Genomic DNA, 16,477 nt, shown 5'->3' with positions numbered 1-16,477 from the left:
AACAAGAGGATGGCCATGGGCATTCATTGGAGAGACATGGCATTCGCGACCCTGCCTTGGGGAAACCCTGCGTTGCCTATGTATTTTATAGTGCCTGCAACATAACCCTGAGAAGGAAGGGATGGAATGCGGGCATGTGAATCCCACCGGCTACGCAATGCACAACCAAAGCGTGGAAGCCAAGGAGAATGAAAAAAAAGCGTCCAAGGGATTCACGAGCGCCAAGGCATGATCTTCGCATCCATCTTTTCGTCATAGGACTTCCGGATTGATCCCTCATGTGCCCCTCTCCCACTTCTCTCGCGGTGGCCAACCCATCTTTGCCTGATCATTTTCTTCATCCCATCAACCTCATCTCCGCTCAAGGTTGCCCTGTAAGCCCAGTAGTGTACTGGTCGAGGACCTTGGCCAAACCCCTCGAGGCCTAGAACCGATCGTGCCTCGTCCTCCTTTCCTTCTTGGGAACGCCCCTTCGGCCTTCGGTGCTCGGGCGTCTGCGTGGATCGAGCCACAGAACGACCCAGATCCTCCCAGCTACCTGGTTATGACCGCTGCCCAGCTCTGCCTGGCTCGCTAATAACCATCGTACAGCACTCGGCCGCACCTCGTCACTTGTCAGCTGTGACTGGCCGTTCCTGATCTGATCTTGATCTGTTCAGGTGCATTCACAAGCGCGCATCGCACCTGCTTGCCCCACGAGTCAGCTTTGTGTTCATTCAGCAATTCATTCAACAACGGCCCTGCCACGATACCTACCTACCTACCTACCTACCTTAGCATAGGTACCTAGGTAGGAAAGGCACGGGGTAGGCATCGATAGGGCGCCAGGGAGGCATCAGTGAGCCCATCTCTTGCTGCGTGGTTCTGTCGCACCTGGCATCATGACATTTCGCTCCTCGCCCGCTCAACCTCTTCAACATCTCGCCCGCTGCCTTCATGGGCAGAGGACACCCTGGCAGCCTTTTTCACCATCTCGCAAACCTTCTCAAGCCGGCCGCGCCCGATCTCTCTACCTAGAGCCTCTCCTCCTCATAAGCATCATCCACTAAGCTTGTCTCGTCGCAAGGAGGGCCCTACGACGTTATGCTGTCCTCGACAGAGGCCTCCGCGAGCAGCGGAAGCCCTCAACGGCCGCTATCAGATTCGATCAACGCCGCCACTAGGACTATCCACGCAAAGCTTAACAAGCTCATCATCGCTCGTCTACCTCTGAGCTTGCCTCCTCATGCGCAAGATCCTTCCACCTATGCATCTGGTCTTCTGCACATTGCGCCCATCTACATCACTTTCGAGTCTTGGTGGCATAGCCTCGTCAGCGCACCGCCGGCCCCTGGCGCCGATGCTGCTGCCGACCGCATCCACGACATCCTATCCGGCATCTATTTTCCAGATCTCATGCGCGCTGACCGCCTGCGTGCCGACATTGCCCATCTCACTGGCTGGTCCATCGACACTGTCAACGAGAAGCTCGATACCGTCGCCCGTCACGGTAGCCTCGCGGATTTTCTGCGCCACATTTCTCGCGCGCTCGAGAACCGCCCGCACGTGTTGATTGCGTACGCTTACATCCTGTTCATGGCGCTTTTCGCTGGCGGACGCTTCATCCGGGCCACGCTGGAATCTGTCGACACGTCCGCCCCGGAACCTGGCTTTTGGAATCGTCGCCCCGTCCCCGGCGCTCCTGGCGACCCGTTACCTCTCTCCTTTTTCCGCTTCAATGGTTCTGTCGATGGAGAAGATCTGAAGCGTGACTTTAAGGCAAGCCTCGCCTCCATCGAGCCTCTCCTCTCTGCACACGATCGACACGACGTTGTCCAGGAGGCCATCTGCATCTTCGACAACATGCTCCGTCTCGTTGGCCAGCTCGACGTCTTTTGCAACACCGATCTCGAAGCAGAGCCGGCTCCCTTTGGCTCCCGACTGCGTAACTCAGTGGCCGTCGCCAAAGAACGCCGTGCTGCGGCAGCGGCCAGCAGCGGCGATGACTCGCCAGAACGAAGCCACTCCCATCACCAATGTCCAGCAACGAGAGCGGCTGGCTCCGACGAGTCGGCGGACCTGGAGGGCACCGGCCGGTTTTGCCCCATGCTCGGCAAGGCTGTCCGTTTCGAGCCTAAGCCGTCCACGCCGGAGCGTGTTCGCAGAGTCGACAAGTTGCGTTCCATGTTCTCGGGCGATGGGTCATCTTCGCGCAGGGGTAGTCTTGTCGATACTGTCACCTCGCGTACGTCTGCCAAGCTCTCTCTGCTGTCCAATGTGCTTCTGCTGGCGGCAGCAGTGGGGCTCATGGCCACGTTTTACTTCTCCAAGGGAAGACGCGAGGAGAGCGTGTTGTAGGAGCTGAAAGATGAGAGTCTTGTCGTGTTGCATAGTTGATGTTGGAGATGACGGGATACCACGGCGTTGAGGCTGACCTTTTCTTCTTTTTCTTGTTTTTTTTCTCTACACCTGGACTTATCATGGCGCTGCGAGGGACATACACGATACCCCCCTTTGTCTTTTTCTTTTGGGGCTTTCCTTATCTACTACATTCATGTTTATGACCACAAACCCAGACAGCATCACCATCATGGCGAGAAGGAGCATAGCCGAGATCGGAATGGACGATCGGTCATACAATAGCCTGTTTTGACAAGGATTCAACAATCATGACCCTGGATTCTGAACTGCTATTGTTGGGAATATGTGATGTATATGCTATGCTATTCGTGAACCAATCGATTGGGTATCCTGCTCTATCGCTCTGTCAAACCTGTCCTTGCAACCTTTTCCGCAAACGGGCTTGGTCCCTTGCGACGCCCCGAATAAGAAACCCCAAGAAGCTGTCATCCTGACGCTGCTGTGTCCCAGGCAACTGTACAGTACTCAAAATACACACACACACACGCACACACATGCGCCGTGCGAAAGGGGGCTGCACAAAGACCAAGACTGAAACACTCAGCACTCAGAGTGGTCGTCGTCATCGTCGTCCCAGCTCGCACCCTCCTCGGTCCGCGCCCAGCCCGCCATCCAGCGCTTCCGACCGAAACCACCACAGGTGCGCAGGTCGCGGGCGTCCCTCGGGACGTCCTCGTTGCGATCGCCGGCGCCCTCGCAGGCGTCCTCCTGCCAGTGCCGCACCGTGTAGTCGTCCGAGACGGTGACGAGCTTGCCCTCGTTTGACCAGCTGAGGCCCGTGACCTCGCGCTGGTGCCCGTCTGCGAGCTGCGTGCCGTTGTGGACCATGGGGATGCGTGCGGCGGCGGCGGCGCCGGAGCTGGGACCGGGACGCCTCGCACTGGTGTCCCAGTCGTGGTTTGGGTCGTGGCTTTCGCGGTCCCACTTCTCGCGGAGAAAGCGCTCGTCGGTCGGGAAGAGGATGGCGCTCGATGTGGCGCTGCCGACGGCGAGGAGTTCAGGACCGTTTCCCGTGCCGACGGTGCGAAGGGCTGAGCGGACGTAGAAGGAGCCGACGGTGAGAGCTGGGTGGCGGAAGCCGTAGAGGGGGCCCAGACCAGGCGAGGCAGAACCCAACTTCTGGCGGGGCGGGTTGCGGGAGAGTTGCGGCGCGGGTCCGAGCATGAGGTGGGCGGTCGAGTAGGCGTATACGGTGCTGTCCTTGCAGACGGCGTAGAGACGCGAGGCGTCGGAGCTGAGGCACATGGATGTCAGGCCGTACGGGCGCCAGGCGTGGGTCGAAGGGGTCGCCGTGGCGGACAAGGGGGTGGCTGCTCGGTTACTGGAGGTGACGTAGCGGGTGTCCCAGAGTTTGATGCAAGAGTTGGCTTCCGAGGCGGAGAGGAGGAGGTGCTCCCGTCCTGCGGGCAACCACTCGAGAGCCGTGACCGAGGCTCCCCTGGTCTCACCCTCGACAACACGAACATGGGCCTCGAGCATGGTGTTCAATGGCCTTGTCCTTGACGGGGGCAGATGGCGGTCGCGAGCAATGGGACCTCGAGGCCCCATTGTTGTGAAAGATACGGCAGGAGAGGTGCTGCAACGGATGTCCCAGATTTGGATCGTGCCGTCCCGGTCCGAAGTCGCAAGCACATCACCATTGGCCTGGCCAGGTTGAAACTTGACGCGGCGCATGGCTTGGTACTGGCCGTGGTTCAGCTCCACGGCTATTGACTGGGACATGACGTCCATGATCTTGCCGCTGTGGTCTCCGCAGGCGGTCGCCAGTCTGAGGTCGTTGTGTGAGAAGGCCAGGTCCATGATGGCGTTGTTGTGAGCTTGGACAGCGATTTTGACCTTGGTGGGTTCTGACACATGGGCGGGAACGGACTTTGTATCAAAGAGACGAATGAACCCCTCCTCATCGCCGACGGCAGTCAGGGGGGTAGCTAGCAACAGTCAGCAATGGGTGGATGGGCACCCAGAAGCCTGAGAACGTACTGTGACAACTGGCGAGACTGAAGGGAATAGTATGCCCTCGGCCGAGGCTTGAAGTACACGTGTAGACATCTGTATCACGGGTGAAGAAGCGTGTGGTTTCGCTGCGTTGATCTAGAGCAAGGTTAGTTCACGTCTAGTTGCCTCTTGCGTGCTGCTTTACATACCATGAGCTGGGCAGTCGATTCTCTCCAGTCCAGGCCTCGGCGTGATGCCCTGCTCGCGGAGCAGCAGCTGTGCGGCAAAGCCCCGGTTACGGAGCTTCATGACAGGCTTTGGTTTATAGTCATGCAACATCTGTCGACGATTAGGTCTGCACCGAAAGGCCCTCAAAGGATAGAGACGTACCGCATCGTTGGAACCAGCATGGGATGATTGTGCGAGCTTGCTCTCGAAACCGAGCGTGGAGCTGGAACGAGTCTGAGCACCCAGAGCTCTCAAGTTATGAGCGGTCAAGTCAGACGTGCGCACACTCCCAATCGAGGGCGAAGACAGCAGGTCAGAGGCCTCGGTCCTCCTTCGTTTCCTCGCATCGGGAAAAGTCTCCCCTGGCTCTCTGCGTGATGCATTGTTATAGTCGATCGATCCTCCGAAGAGGTTGAGAGTCTTCCTCCTTGCATCTTGCGAAACGTCGACGTTGAAATCAACGGATCTTGAGTCGAGCTTGTCTTCGAGGGTGGATGCAGGCGATGTCAGATGGGCGGCGTTGAGTGTCGACTCGCTCGACTCGCCGAGGATAGATCTGGCATCGAAGGGTATGGCAAGCCTCTCGCTCCGGGGGGTGAAGAACCTCCTGAATTTCCTGGGGGTTATGGTCGGTTCGCGTCGTTCTCTTCGGGGTCGTTTTCGGGAGGAGCCTTCCTGTATCGGCGAGGAGGGAGGCATCATGGTCGAGGGTGACGAGGGTATGTGGCCATCGCTCGGGGGCGGGCTGGCCATGGCGCGGCCCCATGTTCGGCTGGACGACATGGTGACAGTATGGTGTGCCTGTCGAAGCACAGGTGCTCAATTGAAGAACTCACGACAACCTGGCAACGCAAGATAGGTAAGGTAAGAGGAGGGGGGTAAAGAGTTGAGTGGAGGGAAGGGGCGATAGGGCCCTGGAATGGGGAAGTCGTTGCCACGGCCACCCAAGGAAGTGAGGACTCGAGACCAGGTTGCTGTGGAGAACTGGTGGCGGGTCGATGGGTTGTGCCAGAAGCGCCGGAAGCTTTGGAGCAGAACTTGTATGGACGACGAGATGTGAGCGTCAAGAAGATTGCTAGGAAAGACCCGGCAATTCGTTCCAGAGAGACAGGCTGGGGTGGAGAGATGGCTTGAGAATTGGCAAAAGAAACGACTGACGTCGTCACGATCGAAAAGGTGCACGAGCACGAGATGCACGGACGGCCCAGGGTGCCCGAGGAACGCGCCGCAACACGACCTGCACGCGTGCTAGCGCGTCTGAGCTACAGGGGACTTTAATTGACCGTAGCGCTTGAGCTGCCACTACCTTACCTGACCTTACCTTACCTTGGCTTGCTTGGCTCGAGGTCCTGTCAGCTGGTGGCATTCCCAGTGGACAACCTTAAGTCAATCCTGCCGACATGGACCGTGTACATCCTTCATGAACACCCTGTCCTGCATCACCATGTATTCACATCAACAGTCATCTGTCAGGCATTCTCATGACTTTCGTTATTGATATTTTTTTTTTAACCAAGCCATCACCGGATGATGGCGTCCGCTTTTTGCGCAGGATACGCTTTGCGCAGGATACGCTTTGCGCAGGATACGCTTTGCGCAGGATATGCTTTGCGCAGGATACGCAATCCATCCGAACGAGCCGTGCCCCGTCTACCAAGCCGCATCAAAAAAGCAAGCCAGTCTACGACACAGTCTTCTCGACCATGCTGATGCCGTACTTCTCCTTGAGCTCCTTCATGAGCGGGTTGTTGATCTTGGAGGTCATGGGCGCGAGCACGCCCTTCTCGGCGAGGGTGCCGTTGAGCACCTGCTTGACGGCGACGGCGCACGGCACGCCGACGAGCTTGGCCATGGCCGAGTAGCCGGCAGGGTCGCCGTACTCAACGAGGGTCGACGTGCGCGTCTCGCGCTCGCCGCTCTTGTGCTCAATGACAAACTTGTGCTGCAGCATGACGAGGTCGCGCTCGCCCTCCTCGAACTGCATCTTCTTCTCGAGCGTCGCGCAGAGCGTGTCGAGCGGGTTGCCGCGCGCAATCGTCTGCTCGTCCGAGAAGAGGCCGATCCAGCGCAGACCGCCGAGGATGCGCTGCTGGTCCTCGGGCGAGTCGAAGGTCGCCTTGGCGAGGATGGCCTTCTCGAGGTCGGCGGCGCTCGAGGACGAGGCGCCGACGATGGTCTTGGTCGCCTCCTTCCAGGGCTGGTTCTGGCCGAGCGTCTCCTGGGCCGTGTCGTCGAGGAAGCCAATCTCGACCAGGACGCGGATGAACTGGGGGAAGCCCTGATAGCGCAGGGTACCACGGATGATGGTCTCGGCCTCGGGGATGTTGTAGCGCTCCTTGTAGGGCGTCGAGTCGCGGTTGGGGTACGCGACAAAGGCGTAGCCGGGGTAGATGAAGTAGGGCTTGGCCGTGCCCATGAGGTCCTTGGACTGCACGTCGACGACGGAGCCGCCCTGGTAGTACTTGGCGGCGTTGCGGAGCGCCAGCAGCACGCCACGCGACGACCACGAGAACTTGTAGCCGAGAGGTTGTCCGAGGCCTCGGGCGCGGGGAGACCGCCGCAGTAGGACAGGAAGGACAGGATCTTGCCGCCCTCCTGGTGCACCTCCTCAATGGTCTTGACAGCGTCTGCACAAGGGTGAGTACGTCTGATTGCACAGCTCTCCGCACGCAAGCATCGGTAGCTAGCAGCTGGCACACTTACAGAGGTGGTCGATACCGGGGTCCTGGGAAGCAACAAGGTCAGTTCGAGTCCCTCGTCCCTGACAGAAAACGGAGGAAACATACCAGGCCAATCTCGTTCATGACAGTGATGCCGGCATCCTTGCACTGCTGGTCGAGCTCCATCATGGCGGGCGAGACGTAGCTGGTGGTGACAACGTGCCTCTTCTGGCGGATGGCCGACTTGATGACGGTGGCGTGGAAGGTGTAAGGGATCAAGCTGATGACCAGATCATGCTTGGCGACCTCAGCATCGAGAGCCTTGTCGTCGGTCACATCGAGGGAGATGGGAGTCGAGTGGGCGACGCCCTGGGAAAGCTTCTTCGCAGACTCGAGGGTCCTGCAGGCTGGAAGACGCAATTGGCGTTAGTTTCCGACCAAAGCTCGAGCAGGAAGAGAGGCACTGGTGCATGTTCTTACCGACGGTGACGGGAATACCGGCCTCGCTGAGGATATCGAGGGTCGGCCGGGTCACGAAGCCCGCACCGAGCATGAGCACGCTCCTGTGCGGCGGTCAGGTTAGCGGGGTTGCTGTGTTGCTGTGGTTGTCTCCGCATCGTAGCTATCGTAATGGTATGGTAGGTAGGTAGGTAGGTAGGTGAGGGGCAGGGGTGGGAGGAGGGGCCATGTTGAACATGGAAGATGAAGCATGGAACGCTAGACGTACTGGGATGACATGATGGGCTATTTGGTATTCTTTTTTTTTCTCTCTCTGTGGGAAGAAAAAAAACTCCTGTGTCAATTGTCTTCAATCAAAGGAGATCAAAGAAGCAGAGATGATGTTGCTCGCAAGAATTAGACACGAACGTCACAGCCAGCAGACAGAAGTCATTGGCATTCGGGACCCAGAAAAATTCCACCCCACGGTGGGGTAACGGCGCTCATGTTTCCATGGCGTTGAGCGAGACCGGCGGACTCAGTCTTTGGAAGTGGGCGGTCGCTATCGCCACGTGACCACTTGTTATCAGAACGCCAAGAAACAAAATTTCTGAAAATCGAGCCGAGAGAAAGAGAAGACGGGCGGTGGGGCGGAAGTAGGTACTCGAAGACCCCAGCGGTATCACAGCAGCCTCCTTCAACGAACGACACGACACCAGGCCTGCTGCTGCTGCTGCTGCTGCTTCTGCTTCTACTTCGCGACCGTCCCCATGGCCATCCAGAAGAAGCACGGCAAGGGCCGTCTTGACAAGTGGTACAAGCTTGCCAAGGAGAAGGGCTACCGCGCCAGAGCTGCGTTCAAGCTGATCCAGCTGAACAAGAAGTATGGCTTTTTGGAAAAGAGCAAGGTCTTGATCGATCTCTGCGCCGCGCCAGGAGTGAGTTGGTGACCTATGACGCGGGCAATCTGACCCGCCATGTGTATCTTTTGCTAACGCCTCTACGCACAGTCATGGTGTCAAGTCGCCGCCGAGACCATGCCGGTCAACAGTCTGATTGTCGGTGTCGATCTCGCCCCCATCAAGGCCATCCCCAAGTGCATCACCTTCCAGAGCGACATTACGACCGACAAGTGCCGCGCGACGCTCCGACAACACCTCAAGACGTGGAAGGCCGACACGGTGCTCCACGACGGCGCCCCCAACGTCGGCACCGCCTGGAACCAGGATTCGTTCAACCAGGCCGAGCTCGTGCTGCAGTCGATGAAGCTGGCCACCGAGTTCCTCGTCGAGGGCGGCACCTTTGTCACCAAGGTGTTCCGCTCCAAGGACTACAACCCGCTGCTCTGGGTCTTCAACCAGCTCTTCACCAAGGTCGAGGCCACCAAGCCGCCGTCGTCGCGCAACGTCTCGGCCGAGATCTTCGTCGTCTGCCGCGGCTACAAGGCGCCCAAGCGCATCGACCCCCGCTTCCTCGACCCCAAGGCCGTCTTCGCCGAGCTCAAGGACCAGGCCCCCAACAACGAGGCCAAGGTCTACAACCCCGAGATCAAGAAGCGCAAGCGTGACGGCTACGAGGAGGGCGACTACACCCTCTACAAGGAGGCGCCCGCCAGCGAGTTCATCCAGACCGACGACCCCCTCGCCATCCTCGGCGGCTACAACAAGCTGACGTGGGCCCAGCCCAAGAACGGCGACGTGGCCCTCGCCGCCCTGAGCAAGCTGCCCGAGACGACCGACGAGATCCGCCTGTGCTGCGAGGACCTCAAGGTCCTCGGCCGCCGCGACTTTAAGATCCTCCTCAAGTGGCGTCTCAAGGTGCGCGACATCTTCGGCCTGTCGACCAAGAAGGACGACGGCGACGGGCCCGTGCCCGTGCCCGAGGAGGTCGCCGAGGTCGAGGACATGGACGAGGAGCTCAAGATCCAGGAGGAGCTGCAGGCCATGCGCGACCGCGAGAGCACCAAGAAGAAGCGCGAGCGCCGCCGGGAGAACGAGAAGAAGCAGAAGGAGATTGTGCGCATGCAGATGAACATGATGGCCCCCATGGACATTGGCATGGAGCAGGACGGCCCCATGGGCGCCGACTCAATGTTCCGTCTCAAGATTGTCGACAAGGCCGGCGCCGCCAACAAGATTGCGCAGGGCCGCATGGCCATCCCGCGCGAGGCCGAGCAGAAGGACAGCGGCATCGGCTCGTCCGGCGAGACGGACGACGAGACGGACGACGAGGAGGACCGCCTCGAGGAGGAGCTCGACGGCATGTACCAGCAGTACAAGGAGAAGAAGGCTGAGGCCGACGCAAAGTATCGTGCGAAGCGCGCGCGCGAGGAGCACAATGACGAGTTTGAGGGCTTCTCCGGCGACGACAAGACGGTCAACACGGACGACGAGTTTGACTTGGACAGCGACAGCGACGAGTCGGACGCCGAGGCCGCCGACGGCAAGACCCTCGTCACAACCCTCGACAACACACCCGAGGAGGACGGCGCATTGTCGAGGCGGGCCAAGAGCTTCTTCGGCCAGGACATGTTCGAGGGTCTCATCGACGAGGAGATGGAAGACGAGGACGTCAAGATGGCCGATGCGGGCAAGAAGACGGGCGACGAGGAAATCGACGACGCCGCCATCGACGCCATGATCGCCGCGGCAAAGACCAACGCCAAGACGCAGCCCAAGGCCGAAAAGGCAAAGGCTGACAAGACCAAGGCCGACAAGACCAAGGCCGACAAGACCAAGGCCGACAAGACCAAGACGGAAAAGGCAAAGAAGGGCAGCAAGGCGGCAGTGCCGGCAGCCGTCGACGCCCCCGACACGGACTCGGACTCGGACAGCGAGACGGAGGGCCGGCCCGCGGCCGCCGGCGGCAACGACGACGAGGCCGCCTGGTCTGTCGACCAGAAGAAGGCAGACGGCACGCTGGACATTGACATTATCACGGCCGAGGCCATGACGCTGGCGCACCAGCTGGCGACGGGCCAGAAGACGTCGCACGACCTCGTCGACGACGGCTTCAACCGGCACGCCTTCCGCGACCGCGACGGCCTGCCCGAGTGGTTCATGGACGACGAGGGCAGGCACGACAAGCCGCACAAGCCCATCACCAAGGCGGCGGCCGACGCCATCAAGGAGAAGATGCGCGCGTACAACGCCCGGCCGATCAAAAAGGTGGCCGAGGCCAAGGCGCGCAAGAAGTTCAAGGCGGCGCAGCGCTACGAGAAGCTCAAGAAGAAGACCGACTCGCTCGTCAACGAGGAGGGCCTCACGGAGAAGGAGAAGGCGAGCACCATCGCCAAGATGATTGCCAAGGCCGGACAGGTCAAGAGGCGGCCGCAGCCCACGCTCGTCATCGCCAAGGGTGAGTTTGCTTCTCTCACATCGGCGCTTGCCGTAACACCAATGCTAATCACGCACAGGCCTCAACCGTGGTGTCAAGGGACGACCCAAGGGTGTCAAGGGCAGGTATACCATTGTCGACGCGAGGATGAAAAAGGACCTGAGGGCGCAAAAGCGGTTGTCGAAGAAGAAGAAGCGGTAAATTGCTCGCCATGCGAGCCGTGCGAGGGGCATGTGATATTCAACGGTAGAGTAGACGGGATGCGGCGCTTGTCGTTCATGAAATACCATAGTCCAATGCATTGTAGGCGTCAGAAAAGAAACTTATTTCGCATCAACTCGCAGCCAGATTTCACGAAGCGATAAGACAGCATCGGATCATGCTATGGTCATAGCGCGCTCAACCCCGAGGGTTGGATCGCACAGTCTAATAACGTTAACGCAGTCCACCTGGGCGATCCAACGACCCGAGGTGTTGAGATTGTAAACCAACCCACCAAGAAAATAGGTAATGACGATCGATATATGATACAGCCGCCCGATTCCAGGCCTCTCTTTTCCCATGCCCAATGTACACCAGTCGAGCCCGCGTGTTCATCTGACTCCAGGTCAGTGTTGTTGCTAGATCCACCAAAAAACGCCGCGTCCTGGTCGATGATAGCCTAAATAAAGGTGATCTCGTTCCGATGCCGCCAACCCATGAGCTCATCCAAGATTACGTCCAAGATTATGCCAACAAAAAGCCCCTGCTCACTCATCATCTTCGACTTTGATACCTCTGCCGGGTGGCCCGGCTCCCCTAGGTGCTCGTGGGCCGAGGACCCAGTCTTCCATGGCCATCCACTCGGTCCACTCGCGGTCGGCCACGGACAGCCATTCACTCCAGCCGGCATCTGCTGCTCTAATCTCCTTTTCGGATGGCTCCTGTAACGGGCGCAGGAAGGGCGTGTACTGGCCATCGGCCATATCGTACGAGTCCTTGACGCTCAGCCAAGGGCGGCTCTTGGCGGCGAAGAGGTAGTTTCGTCGTTCGGCTTCGTGCAGGCGCCCCACACCGGCCACCCAGTCGTCGCCAAAGAAACCGTGAAGAATGGCAGGATAGTCGAAGCCTGTGGCGACGAGACGACGGATGTAGGGGATTGGTGATACTGCCGTGTTGGGGAGGGCGGAGCCGGGAGCTTGGAATCCGCCGAAGGAGGGGGGAAAGCCCGAGGGGCCGGGGCCTCCACGGCTGCTGGTGGGAGCCGAGGGGTAGTGGGCTGAGGCCGCGGCCGCGGCAGGTGAAGATGGAGCGGATTTAAACGACAAGACGGGATTCGGGTGCTGCTGGTAGGGAAGGCGGATATTGACAAAGGCAGCCACAGCCTGGACGGGGGGGTCGTACTGGGCGCGGTCGACAAAGTAGCGAACGCAGGACTGGAAATGGTTGTACCAGTCGAAAATGTCAAAGTTGGGGTCCTACGGGCCTTGTCAGCAGTCTGCCTTTTGAGCGCATGAAGAACCAAGGAAAGGAGGCCGTGTCCTACTTGGGCATGGAATGTTGGCCCCGCCGAGGCACGCTGGCAAAAGCCATGTTGAGGAAGGAAGAGGTGTGCGGTCGAGATGCGAGCAGTCACGGACGACTGGCTACTCGTTTCCAGCTTGGAGCCAGGGCTCCGAGGTGTCTAATAACACAGGATCCGGCAGGCGAGCTTGGTCATGCGAAGAATTCAGATCTGGGTGCCGGAGACGGAGGGTAGAGGATGAGATGGATACGACACTGCCCTGGTGTGAGATGCGCATGGACGGGGGGTCGCGTGGTAGGCTGTTTGTGCAGAAGGGGGGGTGTGTGGGTGTGGATTGGACGGAACTCGGGCAGGAATTAGGCCAGCGTCGAGAGTGGGCTTTGCGGCTACCGAGGACGGATGCCGTACCGTGTATGGATACAGAGGCAGAGTGGCGGTGAGGAGATATGACAGGAGACGGGGGGGCTAGATGGCTGGTGGACGGGTTACCACCGATGTATCTGTATGAGCGAGCGAGCGAGTCGGGGCGGGCGGGCGTGGTGTTTATATCAATTTGGAGATGGAAGGCAAAGAACAGGCAAAGAAAAGGCAGAGAAAAGGGCAGAGAAAAAGGCAAGGCCAAGCAAAGCAGGTACCACCTTCTCCGTCGGCGTCCTTGCCGTAGTGCCCTGCCTGTCTGTCTCCCAGGTCGACGACCCTAATGACGCCAGGCGTCGTTCGGAGATATGGGAAGCCGTCCGGGGAAAGGTTGAATAAGAAACGGTCGGATGCCTCAAGGGAGGAGGTACAGTCTTCTCCACAGCAGAACAATGTAGGCAGGTGATGATAAGTGACCTACCTGGTACCTTGGGTACGTTCGGTACCTGCCATGTACCTAGGCAGGCGCCCGCTACCTCAGTGTGAAAGCTAGAAAGTACTCAAGATGGGAAATGCATGGGCAGCCAGCCAAAGCCAAGGATGTCGAGGGAGACAGAGAGGAGACGAGACGACCGGGAGACGCGAGAAAAGTAACGGATCAAGGTTGAGGGGTGAAGCCAATCTGCTTGGTACCTTTGCCCACCCGACGGTCACGGACGGCGAAGAACCAGGGTCAGTGTTCATGCAGGTCAGTCCAATGTGAGTGAGTATTGAGCAGGCGCAGATGGCTTGCGTTGCGGACGACACTTGCATGCCTTCCTCCACCAGCCTGCCTGCCACACTGGCTTGGCCGTCGGCCGTTGACCAGTGACGAATGACGAGTGACTACCTTAGCGACGGAAAAGGACCAGGGTACCTAAAATACCTAGGTAGGTAGGGCCTGATGCCAGAGCCCAGAGCCCAGAGCCCAGGGTGGGTAAGGTATGACCATCAAGCATTTGTGAAAGACATGAAAAGGGAGGGGGTGGCGGCGGAGGGCGGCGAGCAGGATGCGCGAAACAATAAACGAACGAGAGCGAAAAAGGAGACGATTCCCGACGAGTCGTTGCCTCGTGTGTGAAGAGGCCTGGCCTGGCCGAGCTCAAGCACAGCACGAGGTCCACTCCCACAGGGGGGAGGGGGAGGGGGAGGGGGAGAGGAGGGAGGACCAAGCAGTTCAAGGACCCTCCAAAGGCCACACCCCTCTTCGGCCGACGTGAGGTGTTTTGAGTGGAGGAGGAGAAGGCGGAAAGAAACGAAGGAGGGACCAACAAAGTTGACTAGCTGCGGGCACTTGTTCAATGGTGCCGCTGAATATACTGGAGCACGCTGGTTCGGTGTCCGGTGGCCTAGCGGTCGAATACTCAGCCCGGGCCGGTGTGCGACGGAGCAAAAAGTGTGAATCGGGGGTGACTTGGTGATCCTGATGTCTTGCCCGTTCGGGGACTGTGGCTTATTACATGGTACGCTGGGAGATGGGAGCTGCTAGGAGCTGCTGGGCGCTGGAGCTGGAGCTGGGATGGCGCACGGTGGTAGTTGGTGGTCGGCGGTGGTTGATCTGAGTGGAGGGCCAGTGGAGGGCCACAGGCTGAGGCGCTTCACGAGGGTGGGGGTCTGCTTGGCGAGAAACGATGAGGTAGACGCATCGAAAAGGAAGGGGAGCCAGCCAGGCATTGTGACAGGGTGTCACCCATATTGATTTCCAGGTAGTTGGGAGAACGAAGAGCTGGTCATCAGGCGTATGTGTGCAAGCACAAGCACAAGAATAGTCACCAGCACCCACAGAGATGAGGTGAAGGTGCAGGGCGCGGATAGGCTGGAGGGAAAAAGCAACCAGGAAAAGACGTGGCTTTGTTCAGGAGAGGCGTGGGATCAATAGGATGACAGAGACAGCGTCCATTGATGCAACGAATTCTCATCAGCTTGCCCGGTCGAGGCGAGCAGAAGCAGCAGCCACAGCACCAGGGTCTCGGCAAGAACAATCAAGTTGGAGGTGCTGCTGCTGCTGCTGCTGCTGCAGTTACGACTGGGAGTTGCGGCTACAGCTCCCCTTCCTCCCCACTCGCTCCTGCTCAGGGCGCCTGAGATGGGCGGCGCGAGGCCGGCAGCAAGGGTCATGGTGGCGCCAACGAGGCCTGTGGCAGGCACTACTGGCCCTGTGAGGCCGCGGTCCCTTCCGAAAACGCAGGTCAACGACAACGGCTGAAGCAAGTGCAATGCAAGCCGGACCCTGGAATATCTCCGAAACAACAGGCAAGAAAAGGCCAACTGCCAATGCCAATTGACGGTCCAATTTGCTCCGTTCACAGAGCTGGAGTGTCTACCTTTCTACCTACTACATTGCACTCGGTGGGTGACAGGACTCAACGGACGCGCACCCTTCTTTGCTTATTGACGTATACAAGCACCTCTGGCGGCCCTCCTCCCCATCTGCTTCCAAGTACCATTTCTACGGACATGCCGCTCATTGAGACCCTCCATCCATTGGCCGCTCAGGAGAGGTACGATGATCTTAGCATGACGGGGAACACAACCTGGAGACGGCTTGTCCGGTGGTTCGACATCCAGTGATACGCACCTCCACTTAGGCGCGGCAGCGTACCTAGGTGCCCCTCTAAACCCCCCACCCTGTGCCATGCCGTCGTCGAGCCGGGGCGAGACTGGAGAGGGGTGTGATCCTGCATCGCTGCACCACTAACGAGTCCCCTACCCAGGTACTAGAAGTACTTGGATCCCTCTCTGCAGCTCTGCGCCTCTCAGGTCGTGACACTGAGGTGGTGAAGAAGGTGGCTGGCTCCTCGAGGCAAAGCCAGGGAGCAACCAACCAGATTGGACAGGGATCCCCCTCGCAGGCCATCGAGGAACACACATGCAACGCACCTCGCGAGCCACGGCACGGCCATGGCTGGTTTCCAGGGCACACCTGTCTGGCCTCAGCTCTTGGTAGGGCGCACAGAGCATTCGGTTTTCGGACGCGCACCCCCCAAGCGCCCCCGAAGCACGCACATACATGTACCCAAGGTGGTAGATTCACTCACCCTAGAGCGGATTCACTCACCCTAGAGCGGATTCACTCACCCCAGGTCGGATTCACTCACCCTAGGTAGGTCGCTGCCACCCCCACCAACGTTGGCCTGGGCCCCTCTAACCGTTCCCCAGCCCCTTAGCCTACCGCCGTTGCCTCTCCTCCAAAAAGCAAAGCCATCTTTTTCTTAGTGTGCTCGTGCGAACCCTCTCGTCCTCTGTACTATCACAAATCATGTCGGGTGGCTTTTCGAGGGAGTTATGTGAGGGATCGGCATCTTGTTCTTCTCAACTCCGAGGAACAGTCCGACGTCATCTCCGCTCATCTTGTGAGTAGTGGTCTTTGTCACATCTCACCTGAAGGCATCAGATAATCTTGCCGTGGGCGCAGCCTGACAGCTCGACGGGCCATGTCCAAAATCATACAGCATGCCGATTGGATCCGTGGAGACCTGCGCGCACGAGACATGAAAATTTTTGTCGACTACTGACATCCAGCCATGCCCTCCGACACCAGGATGTTCAATTAGGGGGGATAACGAAATCCTCCATCTCG

The 16,477-nt window shown here is 58.9% G+C and overlaps 5 protein-coding genes across 5 annotated transcripts; 2 read left to right on the top strand and 3 right to left on the bottom strand.

The window, feature by feature from the left end:
• Positions 1–1,083: 1,083 nt before the first annotated feature.
• VDAG_01435 (uncharacterized protein) lies at positions 1,084–2,337 on the top strand (the record flags this gene model as incomplete). The annotated part of the gene is made up of 1 exon (XM_009650321.1): positions 1,084–2,337. One exon carries the CDS (start codon positions 1,084–1,086, stop codon positions 2,335–2,337), a length of 1,254 nt encoding a protein of 417 aa, XP_009648616.1.
• Positions 2,338–2,940: 603 nt separating this feature from the next.
• Positions 2,941–5,346, bottom strand: VDAG_01434 (cell division cycle protein cdt2; the record flags this gene model as incomplete). Its single annotated transcript, XM_009650320.1, has 3 exons — positions 2,941–4,328; positions 4,545–4,674; positions 4,726–5,346. 3 exons carry the CDS (start codon positions 5,344–5,346, stop codon positions 2,941–2,943), a joined length of 2,139 nt encoding a protein of 712 aa, XP_009648615.1.
• An 898-nt stretch (positions 5,347–6,244) lies between these two features.
• VDAG_01433 (saccharopine dehydrogenase) lies at positions 6,245–7,961 on the bottom strand (the record flags this gene model as incomplete). The annotated part of the gene is made up of 6 exons (XM_009650319.1): positions 6,245–7,015; positions 7,060–7,190; positions 7,267–7,288; positions 7,350–7,630; positions 7,704–7,786; positions 7,951–7,961. The coding sequence occupies 6 exons, from the start codon at positions 7,959–7,961 to the stop codon at positions 6,245–6,247; spliced, it is 1,299 nt and encodes a 432-aa protein (XP_009648614.1).
• Positions 7,962–8,431: 470 nt separating this feature from the next.
• Positions 8,432–11,198, top strand: VDAG_01432 (AdoMet-dependent rRNA methyltransferase spb-1; the record flags this gene model as incomplete). The annotated part of the gene is made up of 3 exons (XM_009650318.1): positions 8,432–8,599; positions 8,672–11,018; positions 11,077–11,198. 3 exons carry the CDS (start codon positions 8,432–8,434, stop codon positions 11,196–11,198), a joined length of 2,637 nt encoding a protein of 878 aa, XP_009648613.1.
• A 548-nt stretch (positions 11,199–11,746) lies between these two features.
• Positions 11,747–12,569, bottom strand: VDAG_01431 (uncharacterized protein; the record flags this gene model as incomplete). Its single annotated transcript, XM_009650317.1, has 2 exons — positions 11,747–12,412; positions 12,555–12,569. The coding sequence occupies 2 exons, from the start codon at positions 12,567–12,569 to the stop codon at positions 11,747–11,749; spliced, it is 681 nt and encodes a 226-aa protein (XP_009648612.1).
• Positions 12,570–16,477: the final 3,908 nt, after the last annotated feature.

Source organism: Verticillium dahliae, genomic scaffold, assembly GCF_000150675.1.
Source record: "Verticillium dahliae VdLs.17 supercont1.2 genomic scaffold, whole genome shotgun sequence".
Taxonomy (NCBI): Eukaryota; Fungi; Ascomycota; class Sordariomycetes; order Glomerellales; family Plectosphaerellaceae; genus Verticillium; species Verticillium dahliae.
Note: the sequence above shows the minus strand (reverse complement) of the source record. Positions and strands in the feature narration are given on the sequence as shown.